This window comes from Meleagris gallopavo, unplaced genomic scaffold (assembly GCF_905368555.1).
Source record: "Meleagris gallopavo unplaced genomic scaffold, MGAL_WU_HG_1.1 scaffold_3, whole genome shotgun sequence".
NCBI lineage: Eukaryota > Metazoa > Chordata > Aves > Galliformes > Phasianidae > Meleagris > Meleagris gallopavo.
Window position 1 is genome coordinate 106,180 of NW_028147017.1, and position 20,886 is coordinate 127,065.

Genomic DNA, 20,886 nt, shown 5'->3' on the forward strand with positions numbered 1-20,886 from the left:
ATGGTGACACGGTGACAATGGTGACAATGGTGGCACAGTGACAATGGTGACACGGTGACAATGGTGGCACAGTGACGATGGTGGGACGGTGACGATGGTGACAATGGTGGCACGGTGACAATGGTGACAATGGTGGCACGGTGACAATGATGGCACAGTGATGGTGGCACGGTGACAATGGTGACACAGTGACAATGGTGACAATGGTGGCACGGTGACGATGGTGGGACAGTGACGATGGTGGTACAGCGATGATGGTGACACGGTGACGATGGTGACACGGTGTTGGTGACATGGTGACGATGGTGACATGGTGACAATGGTGACAATGGTGGCACAGTGACGATGGTGACACGGTGACGATGGTGACACGGTGACAATGGTGGTACAGTGATGATGGTGACAATGGTGGCACGGTGACGATGGTGACAATGGTGACACGGTGACGATGGTGACAATGGTGGCACGGTGACGATGGTGACACGGTGACAATGGTGACAATGGTGGCACAGCGATGGTGGTGACACGGTGACAATGGTGACAATGGTGGCACGGTGACGATGGTGACACGGTGACGATGGTGACACGGTGACACAGAGCCCGGTGCTGGGACAGGATGGGGCCCCCCGCCCCCCCTCCCCCCCCCTCCCGCCCCACACTTCCTGCCCCACAGCGGAGCCCGCAGTTTCCTGCCGGGGGGGTGGGGACGGGGACGGAGCCAGTGGCACCAGAGCCAGGTAGGGGATGGGGGGACGGGGGGACGGGGGGACGGGGGGCATCGAGGATCATTTGGGGCACCGAGACCCATTTGGGGACAATGGGACCCAATTTGGGGACAGTGGGATTGGATTTGGGGACATCACAGCGCATCTGGGGACAATGAGACCCAATTTGGGGACATCGAGACCCATTTGGGGACACTGGGATTGGATTTGGGGACATTGAGACCCATTTGGGGACACCGAGAATCATTTGGGGACAGTGGGACCGATTTGGGGACACCGAGACCCATTTGGGGACATGGGACCGATTTGGGGACACTGGGATTGGATTTGGGGACATCACAGCGCATCTGGGGACAATGAGACCCGATTTGGGGACACCGAGACCCATTTGGGGACAGTGGGACCCGATTTGGGGACGCCGAGACCCATTTGGGGACAGTGGGACCCGATTTGGGGACACTGGGATTGGATTTGGGGACATCACAGCGCATCTGGGGACAATGAGACCCGATTTGGGGACACCGAGACCCATTTGGGGACAATGGGACCCAATTTGGGGACATCGAGACCATTTGGGGACACTGGGATTGGATTTGGGGACATTGAGACCCATTTGGGGACACCGAGAATCATTTGGGGACAGTGGGACCCGATTTGGGGACGCCGAGACCCATTTGGGGACAATGGGACCCGATTTGGGGACGCCGAGGCCCATTTGGGGACAGTGGGACCCGATTTGGGGACACTGGGATTGGATTTGGGGACATCACAGCGCATCTGGGGACAATGGGACCCGATCTGGGGACACCGAGACCCATTTGGGGACAGTGCGACCCAATCTGGGGACATCGAGGCCCATTTGGGGACAATGGGACCCGATTTGGGGACATCAAGACCCATTTGGGGACATCGAGGCCCATTTGGGGACAATGGGACCCGATTTGGGGACGCCGAGACCCATTTGGGGACAATGGGATCCGATTTGGGGACATCGAGACCCATTTGGTGACTTTGAGACCCATTTGGTGACATCGAGACCCATTTGGGGACAATGGGACCCGATTTGGGGACATCGAGACCCATCTGGGGACAGTGAGACCCAATCTGGGGACATCGAGGCCCATTTGGGGACAATGGGACCCGATTTGGGGACACTGGGATCGGATTTGGGGACATTGAGACCCATTTGGGGACGCCGAGGCCCATTTGGGGACAGTGGGATCTGATTTGGGGACAATGGGACCCAATTTGGGGACATCAAAACCCAATTTGGGGACATTGAGAACCATTTGGTGACATCGAGACCCATTTGGGGACAATGGGACCGATTTGGGGACATTGAGACCCATTTGGGGACAGTGGGACCCGATTTGGGGACACCGAGAATCATTTGGGGACAATGGGACCCGATTTGGGGACATTGAGACCCATTTGGGGACAATGGGACCCGATTTGGGGACATTGAGACCCATTTGGGGACAGTGGGACCCGATTTGGGGACGCCGAGAATCATTTGGGGACAATGGGACCCGATTTGGTGACATCGAGACCCATTTGGGGACAATGGGACCCGATTTGGGGACATTGAGACCCATTTGGGGACGGTGGGACCCGATTTGGGGACATTGAGACCCATTTGGGGACGGTGGGACCCGATTTGGGGACATTGAGACCCATTTGGGGACAATGGGACCCGATTTGGGGACATTGAGACCCATTTGGGGACAATGGGACCCGATTTGGGGACACCGAGGCCCATTTGGGGACAATGGGACCCGATTTGGGGACAATGCAACGCAATTTGGGGACACTGAGACCCGATTTGGGGACATCGAGGCCCATTTGGGGGCAGTGAGACCCAATCTGGGGACATCGAGGCCCATTTGGGGACAATGGGACCCGATTTGGGGACACTGGGATCGGATTTGGGGACATTGAGACCCATTTGGGACGCCGAGAATCATTTGGGGACAATGGGACCCAATTTGGGGATGCCGAGGCCCATTTGGGGACAGTGGGATCTGATTTGGGGACATTGAAACCCAATTTGGGGACATTGAGAACCATTTGGGGACATCGAGACCCATTTGGGGACAATGCGACCCAATCTGGGGACATTGAGGCCCATTTGGGGACAATGGGACCCGATTTGGGGACACCGAGGACCCATCTAGGGACAATGGGATGCGATCTGGGGACACCGAGACCCATTTGGGGACAGTGGGATCTGATTTGGGGACAATGCGACGCAATTTGGGGACACTGAGACCCGATTTGGGAACATCGAGACCCATTTGGGGACAGTGCGACCCAATCTGGGGACACTGGGATTGGATTTGGGGACACCGAGACCCATTTGGGGACAATGGGACCCGATTTGGGGACACTGGGATCGGATTTGGGGACATCACAGCGCATCTGGGGACAATGGGACCCGATTTGGGGACATTGAGACCCATTTGGGGACAATGGGACCAGGTTTGGGGACATTGAGACCTGACCTGGGGACATTGAGACCCATTTGGGGACACTGGGATCGGATTTGGGGACATCACAGCACATCTGGGGACAATGCGACCCAATTTTAGGGACATCGAGACCCATTTGGGGACATTGAGACCCATTTGGGGACATCGAGGCCCACCTGGGGACACTGGGATCCGGTTTGGGGACACCGAGGCCCATTTGGGGACACTGAGACCCAATTTGGGGACATCGAGGCCCATTTGGGGACACTGGGATCCATTTGGGGACATCAAGGCCCATTTGGGGACACTGGGATCCATTTGGGGACATTGAGACCCATTTGGGGACACTGGGATCAGATTTGGGGACACCGAGGCCCATTTGGGGACATTGAGACCCAATTTGGGGACATCGAGACCCATTTGGGGACACTGGGATCCATTTGGGGACACTGAGACCCACTTATGGGCCACCTCCCCACTTATGGGTCACCCCCCCACTTATGGGGCACCTCCCCACTTATGGCTCATCCCCCACTTATGGGGCCGCCCCCCATTTACAGGTCAGACCCCAGTCTTGGACCATCCCCCCACTTATGGGTCACCTCCCCACTTATGGGGCAGCCCCAACTTTCGGCTCACCCCTCACGGCTCATTCCCCCCCCCCCCACTTATGGGTCACCTCCCCACTTATGGGGCAGCCCCAACTTTCGGCTCACCCCTCACGGCTCATTCCCCCCCCCCACTTATGGGTCACCCTGACCCACTTACGGCTCATCTCCCACTCACAGTTCATCCCCCGCTTATGGGGCAGCCCCCAGTTGTGGGGCAGCCCCCCCCCCCCCCCCCGTGTCCCGCAGGCCCCATGGAGGCCCTTTGGGGTTCAGCCCTGCTGGTGGCGGTGCTGCTGCTGACGGCCGCGCTCTGCGTCCGCTGCCACCGCCAGCGTGGTGAGTGGGGGGGCAATGGGGACATTGGGGGCATTGGGGGCATTGGGGGCATTGGGGGCAGTGGGGGCAATGGGGGCAATGGGGACAATTGGGACATTGGGGGCATTGGGGGCATTGGGGGTAATGGGGACAATGGGGGCAATGGGGGCAATGGGGGCAATGGGGGCATTGGGGGCATTGGGGGCAATGGGGGCATTAGAGGCAATGGGGACATTGGGGGCAATGGGGGCATTGGGGACATTGGGGGCAATGGGGGCATTGGGGGCATTGGGGGCAATGGGGGCATTGGGGGCAATGGGGGCATTGGGGGCATTGGGGGCATTGGGGGCATTGGGGGCATTGGGGGCATTGGGGGCAATGGGGGCAATGGGGGCAATGGGGGCATTAGAGGCAATGGGGACATTGGGGGCAATGGGGGCAATGGGGGCATTGGGGGCATTGGGGGCATTGGGGGCAATTGGGGCGGGCATTGGGGGCAATGGGGGCATTGGGGGCAATGGGGGCATTGGGGGCATTGGGGGCATATTGGGGCCATTGGGGGCAATGGGGGCATTGGGGGCATTGGGGGCAATGGGGCATTGGGGGCAATGGGGGCAATGGGGGGCATTGGGGGCAATGGGGGCAATGGGGGCATTGGGGGCATTGGGGGCAATGGGGGCATTGGGGGCATTGGGGGCAATGGGGGCATTGGGGGCAATGGGGGAATGGGGGCAATGGGGACAATGGGGGCATTGGGGGCATTGGGGGCAATGGGGGCATTGGGGGCATTGGGGCAATGGGGGCATTGGGGGCAATGGGGGCAATGGGGGCAATGGGGGCATTGGGGGCATTGGGGGCATTGGGGCAATGGGGGCATGGGGGCAATGGGGGCATTGGGGCATTGGGGGGCAATGGGGGCATTGGGGGCATTGGGGGCATGGGGGCATGGCTGGGGGCATTGGGGGCAATTGGGGGCAATGGGGGCAATGGGGGCATTGGGGGCATGGGGGCATTGGGGGCATTGGGGGCATGGGGACATTGGGGGCATTGGGGGCATTGGGGGCATGGGGGCATGGGGCATTGGGGCATTGGGGGCATGGGAGGCAATGGGGGCAATGGGGGCATTGGGGGCAATGGGGGCAATGGGGGCATTGGGGCAATGGGGGCATTGGGGGCATTGGGGGCAATGGGGGCAAGGGGGCATTGGGGGCATTGGGGGCAATCATGGGGCATGGGGCATGGGGGCATTGGGGCAATGGGGGCAATGGGGGCATGGGGGCATTGGGGAAATGGGGCATGGGCATGGGGCATGGGGGCATTGGGGACATTGGGGGCAATGGGGGCATGGGGGCAATGGGGGCATGGGGGCAATTGGGGACAATGGGGGCAATTGGGGGCATTGGGGGCAATGGGGCATGGGGGCATTGGGGGCAATGGGTGCAATGGGGCAATGGGGGCAATGGGGCATGGGGGCAATGGGGGCATTGGGGCATTGGGGGCATGGGGGCATTGGGGCATTGGGGGCAATGGGGGGGCATTGGGGGCAATGGGGGCAATGGGGGCAATGGGGGCAATGGGGGCATGGGGGCAATGGGAGGGGGCATGGGGCATTGGGGGCAATGGGGGCATGGGGGCAATGGGGGCATGGGGGACATTGGGGGCAATGGGGGCATTGGGGGCAATGGGGGCATGGGGGCAATGGGGGCAATGGGGGATTGGGGGCATGGGGGCAATGGGGGCATTGGGGGCATGGGGCAATGGGGGCAATGGGAGATTGGGGCATTGGGGCTGGGGGCATTGGGGGCATTGGGGGCAATGGGGGCATTGGGGACATGGGGGCAATGGGGGCAATGGGGGCATGGGGAATTGGGGGCATGGGGGCAATGGGGGCATTGGGGCAATGGGGCATTGGGGGCAATGGGGGCATTGGGGGCAATTGGGGGGCATTGGGGACATTGGGGGCATTGGGGCATTGGGGGCAATGGGCATTGGGCAATATGGGGGCAATGGGGCAATGGGGGCATTGGGGGCAATGGGGGCAATGGGGGCATTGGGGGCATTGGGGGCATGGGCATGGGGCAATGGGGGCAATGGGGGCATTGGGGGCATTGGGGCATTGGGAGGGGCATTGGGGGCAATGGGGGCATTGGGGGCAATGGGGGAATGGGGGCAATGGGGGCAATGGGGGCATTGGGGGCAATGGGGGCATTGGGGACATTGGGGGCAATGGGGGCATTGGGGCAATGGGGGCATTGGGGACATTGGGGCAATGGGGGCATTGGGGGCAATGGGGGCAATGGGGGCAATGGGGGCATTGGGGACATTGGGGGCATTGGGGGCATTGGGGGCATTGGGGGCAATGGGGGAATGGGGGCAATGGGGACAATGGGGGCATTGGGGGCATTGGGGGCATTGGGGGCAATGGGGGCATTGGGGGCATTGGGGCATTGGGGGCAATGGGGGCATTGGGGGCAATGGGGCAATGGGGGCATTGGGGGCAGTGGGGGCAATGGGGGCAATGGGGGCAATGGGGGACATGGGGGTCAGAGGGGACATTGGGGGCATAGGGGGACATGGGGGTCAGAGGGGACGTGGGGGGACATTGTGGTGACGCTGGGGTCCTTTGGGGACATTGGGGCAATCTGTCACCTTCCTTCTCCCTCCTGCCCCCCCCCCCCGCCCTGCAGGTCCTGGAGCACCGCTGGACGCCCCAGAGACAATGGGGGGGGCAAGGGGGCTGTGGGGTCAGTGGGGGCAATTGGGGTATTGGGGTCAGTGGGGGCATTGGGGTCAGTGGGGGCAATGGGGGACATTGGGGTCATGTGGGGGCATTGGGGTCATGGGGGCAATGGGGGACATTGGGGTCAGTGGGGGCAATGGGATCAATGGAGTCAATGGGGGGCAATGGGGTCAGTGGGGGACATTGGGGCATTGGGGGCATTGGGGGCAATGGGGGACATTGGGGTCAGTGGGGGCAATGGGGGCAATGGGGTCAGTGGGGGCAATGGGGTCAGTGGGGGCAATGGGGGCAATGGGGTCAGTGGGGGCAATGGGGGACAGTGGGGGCAATGGGGGACATTGGGGTCAGTGGGGACAATGGGGTCATTGGGGTCAGTGGGGGCAATAGGGTCTGTGGGGTCAATGAGGGACATTGGGGTCTGTGGGGGCAATGGGATCATTGGGGGCAATGAGGGACATTGGGATCAATGGGGTCATTGGGGGACATTGGGGGCAATGGGGGACAGTGGGGTCAGTGGGGGCAATGGGGGCAATGGGGTCAGTGGGGGCAATGGGGTCAGTGGGGGCAATGGGGGCAATGGGGTCAGTGGGGGCAATGGGGGACAGTGGGGGCAATGGGGGACATTGGGGTCAGTGGGGGCAATGGGGTCATTGGGGTCAGTGGGGGCAATTAGGGTGCTGTGGGGTCAATGGGGACATTGGGGTCTGTGGGGGCAATGGGTCATTGGGGGCAATGAGGGACATTGGTGATCAATGGGGTCATTGGGGGACATTGGGGTCAGTGGGGGACATTGGGGGCAATGGGGTCATTGGGGGCAATGGGGTCAATGGGGTCATTGGGGGACATTGGGGTCAGTGGGGGCAATGGGGACATTGGGGTCAGTGGGGGCAATGGGGTCATTGGGGGACATTGGGGTCCGAGGGAACATTGGGGTCAGCGTGGATCAATGGGGTCGATGGGGATCAATGGTGTGGACGTGTTCCCGTGCTGCCCCCTGCAGGCCGATGTCGGAACAGCCCCAGAGCAGCTTCCAGATCCTCCCCATCGTGCGCTGTCAGTGCTGCCACCCCACAGCGTCCCAACCCCACAGCGTCCCCAACCCCACAGCGTCCCCAACCCCACAACGTCCCCAACCCCACAGTGTCCCCAACCCACATCGTCCCAACCCACAGCGTCCCCAACCCACAACGTCCCAACCCACAGGTCCCCAACCCCACATCGTCCCCAACCCCACAACGTCCCCAACCCCACAACGTCCCCAACCCCACAGCGTCCCCAACCCCACAGCGTCCCCAACCCACAACGTCCCCAACCCCACAGCGTCCCAACCCACAGCGTCCCCAACCCACAACGTCCCCAACCCCACAGCCTCCCCAACCCACAACGTCCCCAACCCCACAGCCTCCCCAACCCACAAGTCCCCAACCCCACATCGTCCCCAACCCCACAGCGTCCCCAACCCACAGCGTCCCCAATCCACAACGTCCCCAACCCCACAGCGTCCCCAACCCCACAACGTCCCCAACCCCACAGCGTCCCCAACCCACAACGTCCCCAACCCCACAGCGTCCCCAACCCCACAGCGTCCCCATGCTTCCCCTTATGGTGTCCCCAACCCCACAACGTCCCCAACCCCACAGCGTCCCCAACCCCACAACGTCCCCAACCCCACAGCGTCCCCAACCCCACATCGTCCCCAACCCACAACGTCCCCAACCCCACAACGTCCCCAACCCCACAGCGTCCCCAACCCACAGCGTCCCCAACCCCACAACGTCCCCAACCCCACAGCGTCCCCAACCCCACAGCGTCCCCAACCCCACAACGTCCCAACCCCACAGCCTCCCCAACCCACAACGTCCCCAACCCCACAGCCTCCCAACCCCACAACGTCCCCAACCCCACATCGTCCCCAACCCCACAGCGTCCCCAACCCCACACGGTCCCCAATCCCACAACGTCCCCAACCCCACAGCGTCCCCAACCCACAACGTCCCAACCCCACAGCGTCCCAACCCCAACGTCCCAACCCCACAGCGTCCCCAACCCCACAGCGTCCCCATGCTTCCCCTTATGGTGTCCCCAACCCACAACGTCCCCAACCCCACAGCGTCCCCAATCCCACAACGTCCCCAACCCACAACGTCCCCAACCCCACAACGTCCCCAACCCCACAACGTCCCCAACCCCCAGCGTCCCAACCCACAACGTCCCCAACCACAACGTCCCAATCCACAACGTCCCCAACCCCACAACGTCCCCAACCCACAGCGTCCCCAACCCCACAACGTCCCCAACCCACAGCGTCCCCAACCCCACAGCGTCCCCATGCTTCCCCTTATGGTGTCCCAACCCACAACGTCCCCAACCCACAGCGTCCCAACCCACAGCGTCCCCAACCCCACAACGTCCCAAACCTTGATGTCCCCAACCCTCACTGTCCCCAACCCTCGGTGTCCCCACGATGTCCCAACCCTCGGTGTCCCCCCTTGATGTCCCCAACCCTCGGTGTGCCCAACCTCTCGCTGTCCCCAATCCCTTGATGTCCCCAACCCCTCGGTGTCCCAACCCTCGGTGTCCCCCCACATGTCCCCAACCCCTCGGTGTCCCCATGATGTCCCCAACCCCTCGGTGTCCCCCCACGTGTCTCCAACCCACGATGTCCCCAACCCCTCGGTGTGTGCCCAACCCCTCGGTGTCCCCAACCCCTCGGTGTCCAACCCCTCACTGTCCCCAACCCCTCGGTGTCCCCAACCCCTCGGTGTCCCCCCACGATGTCCCCAACCCCTCATTGTCCCCTCGGTGTCCCCAACCCCTCGGTGTCCCCAACCCCTCGGTGTCCCAACCCCTCACTGTCCCCAACCCTCGGTGTCCCCAACCCTCGGTGTCCCCCACAATGTCCCAACCCCTCGATGTCCCCAACCCCTCGGTGTCCCCAACCCCTCGATGTCCCCCCACAATGTCCCCAACCCCTCGGTGTCCCCAACCCCTCGATGTCCCCCACAATGTCCCCACCCTCGCTGTCCCCAACCCTCGATGTCCCCCCACAATGTCCCCAACCCTTCGCTGTCCCAACCACTCGGTGTCCCCAACCACTCGGTGTCCCCCATGATGTCCCAACCCCTTGATGTCCCCAACCCCTCGCTGTCCCAACCCTCGCTGTCCCAACCCCTCGATGTCCCCAACCCCTTGGTGTCCCCCCTTGATGTCCCAACCCTCGCTGTCCCCAACCCCTTGATGTCCCCAACCCCTTGCTGTCCCCAACCCCTCATTGTCCCCTCGGTGTCCCTCGCTGTCCCAGACCCCTCCCACGTCCCCCCCAAGCACGTGGAGCGGCACCGGAGACGATCCTGAACCCGAACCCCAACCCCAACCTCCACCTCTCGTGGGTGACACGGGGACACGGAGACGCAGGGTGGGGACATGGGGACGCCGGGGTGGGGACAGGGACAACGGGAAGGGGGGACACTGGGACGTTGGATGGGGACACTGGGATGGGGACATTTGGGACATTGGGGGCACTGGGATGGGGACATTGGGGACATTGGGATGGGGACACTGGGATGGGGACATTGGGGACATTGGGATGGGGACATTGGGGATATTGGGGACATTGGGGACACTGGGATGGGGACATTGGGGACATTGGGGACATTAGGGATATTGGGATGGAGACATTGGGGACATTGGGGGCACTGGGATGAGGACATTTGGAACATTGGGGACACCGGGATGGGGACATTGGGGATATTGGGGACATTGGGATGGGGACATTGGGGACATTGGGACGGGGACATTGGGGACATCGGGGGCACTGGGATGAGGACATTTGGGATATTGGGGACACTGGGATGGGGACATTGGGGACATTGGGGACATTGGGATGGGGATGTTGGGGATACTGGGGACATTGGGGACATTGGGATGAGGATATTTGGGACATTCAGGACACTGGGATGGGGACATTGGGGATATTGGGGACATTGGGGACACTGGGATGGGGACGTTGGGGACATTGGGATGGGGACACTGGGACATGGGGCCATTGGATGGGGCCATTTTGGGACCATTTTGGGGTCATTTGGGGCCATTTTGGGGTCATTTGAGGTCATTTTGAGGCCATTTTCAGTCATTTTGGGTAATTTGGAGCCATTTGGGGCCATTTTGGTGCCATTTGGGGCTATTTTGAGGACATTTGGGGCCATTTTGGGGCCATTTTGGGATCATTTGGAGCCATTTGGGGTCATTTGGGGCCATTTGGGGGTCATTTGGGGCCATTTTGAGGTAATTTGGGGCCATTTTGGGGTCATTTGGGGCCATTTTGGGGTAATTTGAGCCATTTGGGACCATTTTGGGCCATTTTGAGGACATTTGGGGCCATTTTGGGGCCATTTTGAGGTCATTTGGGGCCATTTTGAGGTAATTTGGGGCCATTTTGAGGACATTTGGGGCCATTTTGGGGTCATTTGGGGCCATTATGGGGCCATTTTGAGGTCATTTGGGGCCATTTTGAGGACATTTGGGGCCATTTTGGGGTTATTTGGGGCCATTTTGAGGTAATTTGGGGTCATTTGGGGCCATTTTGGGGTCATTGTGCCGTGGTGTCCCCAGGTCCCCCAGTTCTCCCAGCAGCGCCGCGTCTCTGCCAGCCGCCCGGAGCCGGACAGAGGTGAGTGATGGGGACAATGTGGTGACAACGTGGTGACAATGTGGTGACAACGTGGTGAAAATATGGTGACAATATGGTGGCAATGTGGTGACAACATGGTGACAATGTGGTGACATCTTGGTGACAACATGGTGGCAATGTGGTGACAAAGTGGTGACATCTTGGTGACAACATGGTGACAATGTGGTGACATCTTGGTGGCAATGTGGTGACATCTTGGTGACAACATGGTGACAATGTGGTGACATCTTGGTGGCAATGTGGTGACAACATGGTGGCAATGTGGTGACAAAGTGGTGACATCTTGGTGGCAATGTGGTGACATCTTGGTGACAACATGGTGGCAATGTGGTGACAACGTGGTGACAATGTGGTGACAACATGGTGGCAATGTGGTGACAATGTGGTGACAATGTGGTGACATCTTGGTGGCAATGTGGTGACAATGTGGTGACAACATGGTGACAATGTGACAATGTGGTGACAATGTGGTGACATCTTGGTGGCAATGTGGTGACATCTTGGTGACAACATGGTGACAATGTTGGTGACAATACGGTGGCAACATGATGACAACGTGGTGACAATGTGGTGACATCTTGGTGACAACATGGTGACAATGTGGTGACAAGATGGTGACATCTTGGTGGCAATATGGTGGCACTGTGGTGAAAATACAATGACATCTTGGTGGCACTATGGTGACAATGTGGTGACAAGACGGTGGCACTGTGGTGACAAGATGGTGACAAGATGGTGGCAATGTGGTGACAAAATGGTGACAAGATGGTGGCAATGTGGTGACAAAATGGTGACAAGATGGTGGCACTGTGGTGGCCATATGGTGACAAGATGGTGGCAATGTGGTGACAAGATGGTGACAAGATGGTGGCAATGTGGTGACAAGATGGTGGCACTGTGGTGACAAGATGGTGACAAGATGGTGGCACTGTGGTGACCATATGGCGACAAGACGGTAACAAGATGGTGGCACTGTGGTGACAAAATGGTGACAAGATGGTGGCACTGTGGTGACAAGATGGTGACAAGATGGTGACAAGATGGTGGCACTGTGGTGGCCATATGGTGACAAGATGGTGACAAAATGGTGACAAGATGGTGGCACTGTGGTGGCCATATGGTGACAAGATGGTGACAAGATGGTGGCACTGTGGTGGCCATATGGTGACAAGATGGTGGCACTGTGGTGACCATATGGCGACAAGATGGTGACAAGATGGTGGCACTGTGGTGACAAGATGGTGACAAGACGGTGGCACTGTGGTGACCATATGCCGACAAGATGGTGACAAGATGGTGGCACTGTGGTGGCCATATGGTGACAAGATGGTGGCAATATGGTGACCATATGGCAACAAGATGGTGACAAGATGGTGGCACTGTGGTGGCCATATGGTGACAAGATGGTGACAAGATGGTGGCACTGTGGTGACAAGATGGTGACAAGATGGTGGCACTGTGGTGGCCATATGGCAACAAAATGGTGGCACTGTGGTGACAAGATGGCGACAAGATGGTGGCACTGTGGTGACAAGATGGTGGCACTGTGGTGACAAAATGGTGGCACTGTGGTGACAAGATGGCGGCACTGTGGTGACACCGCTGTCCCGCAGGGTCCCCCACGTGCGCCCCCGAGAGCGAGGATGACTACAGCAATGAGGTGTACGCCTCGGGATACGTGTGAGTGCACCGCTGTCTCGTTGTGTCGTTGTGTCCTTGTGGCACCGTTGTGTCGTTGTGTTGTTGTGTCCTTGTGTCCTTGGGGCACCGTTGTGTCATTGTGTTGTTGTGTCTTGGGGCACCGTTGTGTTATTGTGTTGTTGTGTCCTTGTGTCCTTGGGGCACCGTTGTGTCGTTGTGTTGTTGTGTCCTTGTGTCCTTGGGGCACCGTTGTGTCATTGTGTTGTTGTGTCCTTGTGTCCTTGGGGCACCGTTGTGTCATTGTGTCGTTGTGTCCTTGTGTCATTGTGGCACCGTTGTGTCGTTGTGTTTGTGTGTCCTTGGGGCACCGTTGTGTCATTGTGTTGTTGTGTCCTTGTGTCATTGTGGCACCGTTGTGTCGTTGTGTTGTTGTGTCCTTGGGGCACCCCTGTGTCATTGTGTTGTTGTGTCCTTGTGTCCTTGGGGCACCATTGTGTCATTGTGTTGTTGTGTCCTTGGGGCACCGTTGTGTCATTGTGTTGTTGTGTCCTTGTGGCACCGTTGTGTCGTTGTGTTGCTGTGTCCTTGTGTCATTGTGGCACCGTTGTGTCATTGTGTTGTTGTGTCCTTGTGTCCTTTGGGCACCGTTGTGTCATTGTGTTGTTGTGTCCTTGTGTCATTGTGGCACCGTTGTGTCATTGTGTTGTTGTGTCCTTGGGGCACCGTTGTGTCATTGTGTTGTTGTGTCCTTGTGTCCTTGGGGCACCGTTGTGTCATTGTGTTGTTGTGTCCTTGTGTCATTGTGGCACCGTTGTGTCATTGTGTTGTTGTGTCCTTGTGTCATTGTGGCACCGTTGTGTCATTGTGTTATTGTGTCCTTGTGTCCTTGGGCACCGTTGTGTCATTGTGTTGTGTCCTTGTGGCACCGTTGTGTCGTTGTGTTGCTGTGTCCTTGTGTCCTTGGGGCACCGTTGTGTCATTGTGTTGTTGTGTCCTTGTGTCCTTGGGGCACCGTTGTGTCATTGTGTTGTTGTGTCCTTGTGTCCTTGTGTCACCGTTGTGTCGTTGTGTTGTTGTGTCCTTGTGTCCTTGGGGCACCGTTGTGTCATTGTGTTGTTGTGTCCTTGGGGCACCGTTGTGTCATTGTGTTGTTGTGTCCTTGTGTCCTTGGGGCACCGTTGTGTCATTGTGTTGTTGTGTCCTTGTGTCCCTTGGGGCACCGTTGTGTCGTTGTGTTGTTGTGTCCTTGTGTCCTTGGGGCACCGTTGTGTCATTGTGTTGTTGTGTCCTTGTGTCCTTGGGGCACCGTTGTGTCATTGTGTTGTTGTGTCCTTGTGTCCTTGGGGCACCGTTGTGTCATTGTGTTGTTGTTGCACTGTTGTGTCGTTGTGTTGTTGTGGCACTGCTGTGTCGTTGTGTTGTTGTGGCACTGCTGTGTTGTTGTGTCCTTGTGTCCTTGGGGCACCCCTGTGTCATTGTGTTGTTGTGTCCTTGGGGCACCGTTGTGTCATTGTGTTGTTGTGTCCTTGTGGCACCGTTGTGTCGTTGTGTTGCTGTGTCCTTGTGTCCTTGGGGCACCGTTGTGTCATTGTGTTGTTGTGTCCTTGTGTCCTTGGGGCACCGTTGTGTCATTGTGTTGTTGTGTCCTTGTGTCCTTGGGGCACCGTTGTGTCATTGTGTTGTTGTGTCCTTGGGGCACCGTTGTGTCATTGTGTTGTTGTGTCCTTGTGTCCTTGTGGCACCGTTGTGCCATTGTGTTGTTGTGTCCTTGTGTCCTTGGGGCACCCCTGTGTCATTGTGTTGTTGTGTCCTTGTGTCATTGTGGCACCGTTGTGTCATTGTGTTGTTGTGTCCTTGGGGCACCGTTGTGTCATTGTGTTGTTGTGGCACCCTGTGTCATTGTGTTGTTGTTGCACTGTTGTGTCGTTGTGTTGTTGTGGCACTGTTGTGGCACCGCTGTGTCGTTGTGTCGTTGTGTCCTTGGGGCACCGTTGTGTCATTGTGTTGTTGCGGCACCCCTGTGTCATTGTGTTGTTGTGGCACTGTTGTGTCGTTGTGTTGTTGTGGCACTGCTGTGTTGTTGTGTCCTTGTGTCCTTGGGGCACCGTTGTGTCATTGTGTTGTTGTGGCACCCTGTGTCATTGTGTTGTTGTGGCACTGTTGTGCCGTTGTGTTGTTGTGTCATTGTGTCACCGTTGTGGCACCCGTGTCATTGTGTTGTTGTGTCGTTGTGTTGTTGTGGCACTGTTATGCCGTTGTGTTGTTGTGTCATTGTGTCATCGTTGTGTCGTTGTGGCACCCCTGTGCCATTGTGTTGTTGTGTCGTTGTGGCACCATTGTGTCGTTGTGTCCTTGTGGCACCGTTGTGTTGTTGTGGCAGTGTTGTGTCGTTGTGTTGTTGTGGCACTGTTGTGTTGTTGTGTCCTTGTGGCACCGTTGTGTCACCGTTGTGTTGTTGTGGCACTGTTGTGCCGTTGTGTCCTTGTGTCACCGTTGCGTCGTTGTGTCACCATTGTGTCGTTGTGGCAGTGTTGTGTCGTTGTGTTATTGTGGCACCGCTGTGTCATTGTGGTGTTGTGTCGTTGTGGCACCGTTGTGCCGTCGTGTTGTGTCCTTGTGGCACCGCTGTGTTGTGCAGCTGTGTGGTTGTGTCGGTGTGCAGTTGTGTCGTTGTGTAGTTGTGTCGGTGTGTGGTTGTATGGCTGTGTCAGTGTGTAGTTGTGTAGTTGCGTAGTTGTGTCAGTGTGCAGTTTTGTAGTTGTGCAGTTGTGTAGTTGTGTACCTGTGCAGTTGTGTAGTTGTGTAGGTGTGTGGTTGTGTAGTTGTGTCAGTGTGTAGTTGTGTAGCTGTGCAGTTGTGTAGTTGTGTAGTTGTGTCAGCGTATAGTTGTGTAGCTGTGTAGTTGTGTAGTTGTGTAGTTGTGTAGTCGTGTCAGTGTAAGTTGTGTAGCTGCGTAGTTGTGTAGCTGTGTAGTTGTGCAGTTGTGTAGCTGTGCAGTTGTGTAATTGTGTAGCTGTGTAGCTGTGCAGTTGTGTAGCTGTGCACTTGTGTAGTTGTGTAGCTGTGCACTTGTGTAGCTGCATAGTTGTGTAGCTGTGTAGTTGCATAGTTGTGTAGCTGTGTAGTTGTACAGTTGTGTAGTTGTGTCAGTGTATAGTTGTGTAGCTGTGTAGTTGTGTAGCTGTGTAGTTTGTAGTTGTGCAGTTGTGTAGTTGTGTAGCTGTGCAGTTGTGTAGTTGTGTAGCTGTGTAGTTGTGTGGTTGTGTCAGCGTATAGTTGTGTAGCTGTGCAGTTGTGTAGCTGTGCAGTTGTGTAGTTGTGTCAGTGTGTATTTGTGTAGCTGTGCAGTTGTGTAGTTGTGCAGTTGTGTAGCTGTGCACTTGTGTAGTTGTGTAGCTGTGCAGTTGTGTAGTTGTGTAGCTGTGTAGTTGTGTAGCTGTGTCTGTGTGTAGTTGTGTGGTTGTGTCAGTGTGTAGTTATGTAGTTGTGCAGTTGTGTAGCTGTGCAGTTGTGTAGTTGTGCAGTTGTGTAGTTGTGTAGCTGTGCAGTTGTGTAGTTGTGCACTTGTGTCGTGTTGTTGTGTAGCTGTGCAGTTTGCAGTTGTGCAGTTGTGTAGTTGTGCACTTGTGTAGTTGTGCACTTGTGTCATTGTGTTGTTGTGCAGTTGTGTAGCTGTGCAGTTGTGTAGCTGTGCAGTTGTGTAGCTGTGTAGCTGTGCAGTTTGCAGTTGTGCAGTTGTGTAGTTGTGTAGCTGTGCAGTTGTGTAGTTGTGTAGTTGTGTAGTTGTGTAGTCGCGTCGCTGTGTGGCTCAGCGCCCCTACCTGCAGCAAGGTGCTCCCGGACCCACAGGACGCAGCTCAGCACAACCACAGCAGCGCCGCGGAGCTCAGCAACACCGGCGGTGGGCGCTGACCCCAACCTGCCCCACATTGTGCCCCACATTGTGCCCCACATTGTGCCCCACTGACCCCAACCTGCCCCACATTGTGCCCCACATTGTGCCCCCTACCCATGCCCCACTGGCCCCACTGACCCCACTGGGCCCCCATTGCCCCCATTTGCCCCCCCATTGCCCCAATTGCCCCCCATTGCCCCAATTGCCCCCAATGCCCCCAATGCCCCCAAATTGCCCCCATTTGCCCCCAATGTCCCCATGCCCCAATGTCTCCCCAAATGCCCCCATTGCCCCCATTGCCAGCCCAATGCCCCCAATGTCCCCATTGCCCCCAATGCCCCCATTGCCCCCAATGTCCCCATTGCCCATGCCCCAATGCCCCACATGCCCCCATTGCCCCCAGCCCCAATCTGCCCCCAATTGCCCCCTGACCCCAACCTGCCCCCACATGCCCCCATTGCCCCCACCCCAACCTGCCCCCAATGTCCCCATTGCCCCCAATGTCCCCAATTGCCCCCATTGCCCCACATTGCCCATGCCCCAATGCCCCCAATGCCCCATTGCCCCAATGACCCCAATTGCCCCCAATGCCCCAGCCCCATTGCCCCCATTGCCCCCAATTGCCCCCAATGCCCCCATTGCCCCCAATGCCCCATGCCCATTGCCCCCATTGCCCCCATTGCCCCCAATGCCCCCATTGCCCCCATTGCCCATCCCAATGCCCCCAATGCCCCCAATGCCCCATTGCCCCCATTTGCCCCCATTGCCCCAAATGCCCCCAATGCCCCCATTGCCCCCAATGCCCCCATTGCCCCCAATTGCCCCCCAATGCCCCCAATGCCCATGCCCCCATTGCCCCAATGCCCCATTGCCCCCAATGCCCCCAATGCCCCCATTGCCCCCAATGCCCCCATTGCCCCCAATGCCCCCATTGCCCCCATTGCCCGCATTGCCCCAATGCCCCCATTGCCCCCATTGCCCCAATGCCCCCAATGCCCCCATTGCCCCAATGCCCCCATTGCCCCCAATGCCCCCATTGCCCCCAATGCCCCCAATGCCCCCATTGCCCCCAATTGCCCCCATTGCCCCATTGCCCCCATTGCCCCCAATGCCCCCAATGCCCCCATAGCCCCCAATGCCCCCATTGCCCCATTGCCCCCAATGCCCCCATTGCCCCAATGCCCCCAATGCCCCATTGCCCCCAATGCCCCCATTGCCCCCATTGCCCCCAATGCCCCCATTGCCCCCATGCCCCCAATGCCCCCATTGCCCCATTGCCCCCATTGCCCCAATGCCCCCAATGCCCCCAATGCCCCCATTGCCCCCATTGCCCCATTGCCCCCAATGCCCCCATTGCCCCCAATGCCCCCATTGCCCCCATTGCCCCCATTACCCCAACGTCCCCACTGTCCCCCCACAGCGACCCCCCCTGAGCAGTACGAGAACGTCCCTGATGTGTCCCGCCGCTCCCTGGGTGAGTTCCTGCCCCACAAGTGCCCCCACCACCCATAACAACACCCCCCCACCCCATAACAACGTCCTCCCACCCCAAGCACCTCTCCCCCACCCCATAACGCCGCCCCACCACCCCATAACAACACCCCCCACCCCATAACACGTCCCTGCCCCATAAGTGCCACCACCCACAACGCCGCCCCCACCATAACAACACCCCCTACCCATAATGAAGTCCCCCCGCCCCACAAGTGCCCCCACCCACAACGCCGCCCCACCACCCATAATAACACCCACCACCCCATAATGATGCCCCCCACCCCACAAGTGCCCCTACCCCCTAACGCTGCCCCACCACCATAACACTCCCCACACCCATAATGACGCTCCCCACCCCACAAAGTGCCCCCACCCCATAACCAAGTCCCCACCCCACAAGTGCCCCACCCCATAACGCCGCCCCCCATCCCACAACGAAGTCCCCCACCCCACAAGTGCCCCCACCCCAACACATGCTCCCCCACCCATAACGAAGTCCACCACCCCATAACCAAGTCCCCCCACCCCATAACCAAGTCCCCTACCCCATAACCAAGTGCCCCTACCCCATAACAAAGTCCCCACACCCCATAACCAAGTCCCCACACCCCATAACCAAGTCCCCCATCCCACAAGTGCCCCCACCCCATAATGACACCCCCCCACCCCACAAGTGCCCCCACCCCATAATGCCGCCCACCACCCCATAACCAAGTCCCCCTACCCCATAACCAAGTCCCCCCACCCACAAGTCCCCCCACCCCATAACCAAGTTCTCCCACCCATAACCAAGTGCCCTCACCCCATAACCAAGTCCCCCCACCCCATAACGAAGTCCCCCCACCCCATAATGACGCACCCCCACCCCACAAGTCCCCCCCCCATAACCAAGTGCCCCCACCCCATAACGACGCCCCCCCACCCCACAAGTGCCCCCACCCCACAACACTGCTCCCCCACCCCATAACCAAGTCCCCCCACCCATAACCAAGTCCCCCCACCCCATAACCAAGTCCCCCTACCCATAACAAAGTCCCCACACCCCACAAGTCCCCCCACCCCATAACCAAGTGCCCCCACCCCATAACGACGCCCCCCCCACCCCACAAGTGCCCCCACCCACAACACTGCTCCCCCACCCCATAACCAAGTCCCCCCACCCATAACCAAGTCCCCCCACCCCATAACCAAGTCCCCCACCCCGTAACGCCGCCCCCCACCCCATAACAACACCCCCCACCCCACAATGCTGCCCCCACCCCATAACGACGCCCCCCCCATCCCACAACGAAGTCCCCCCACCCCACAAGTGCCCCCACCCATAACGCGCCCCCCACCCCACAAGTGCCCCCACCCCACAACGCCGCCCCCCACCCCACAGATGACAGCCTGGAGTACATCAACGTCCCCACGACGACGTCCAGCCCCGCGTCCCGTTTCGGTGCGTCCCCACACCCCCATACGGCCCCAAATGTCCCCATGTGTCCCCAGATGTCCCCATAATGTCCCCAAATGCCCCCATATGTCCCCTATATGTCCCCATGTGTCCCCAAATGTCCCCATGTGTCCCCAAATGCCCCCATATGTCCCCAAATGTCCCCTATATGTCCATATGTGTCTCCAAATGTCTCCTATATGTCCCCAAATGTCCCCTATATGTCCCCAAATGCCCCCAAATGTCCCCTATATGTCCCCATGTGTCTCCAAATGTCCCCTATATGTCCCCAAATGTCCCCATATGTCCCCAAATGTCCCCTATATGTCCATATGTGCCCCAAATGTCCCCTATATGTCCCCAAATGTCCCCAAATGTCCCCAAATGTCCCCATAATGTCCCCATATGTCCCCTATGTGTCCCCATGTGTCTCCTAATGTCCCCTATATGTCCCCATGTGTCCCCAAATGTCCCCATAATGTCCCCATATGTCCCCGATACATCCCCATGTGTCTCCAAATACCCCCATATGTCCCCAAATGTCCCCTATATGTCCCCAAATGCCCCCATATGTCCCCTATATGTCCCCATGTGTCTCCAAATGTTCCCTAAATGTCCCCAAATGTCCCCATGTGTCCCCAAATGTCCCCTATATGTCCCCAAATGCCCCCATATGTCCCCTATATGTCCCCATGTGTCTCCTAATGTTCCCTAATGTCCCCAAATGTCCCCATGTGTCCCCAAATGTCCCCAAATGTCCCCTATATGTCCCCATATGTCCCCTATATGTCCCCATGTGTCTCCAAATGTCCCCTATATGTCCCCAAATGTCCCCATATGTCTCCAAATGTCCCCATAATGTCCCCAAATGT

At 58.3% G+C, this 20,886-nt stretch overlaps 1 protein-coding gene across 1 annotated transcript; it reads left to right on the top strand.

The window, feature by feature from the left end:
- The first annotated feature begins 673 nt into the window (after positions 1–673).
- On the top strand, positions 674–20,082 carry LAT (linker for activation of T cells). Its single transcript, XM_085215068.1, is given in 11 exon segments — positions 674–737; positions 4,051–4,140; positions 6,807–6,832; positions 6,834–6,839; positions 7,860–7,912; positions 10,161–10,296; positions 11,471–11,528; positions 13,163–13,229; positions 17,018–17,091; positions 18,506–18,559; positions 19,961–20,082. Coding segments are annotated over 10 exon segments (681 nt in total). The 5' UTR covers positions 674–737; positions 4,051–4,055.
- Positions 20,083–20,886: the final 804 nt, after the last annotated feature.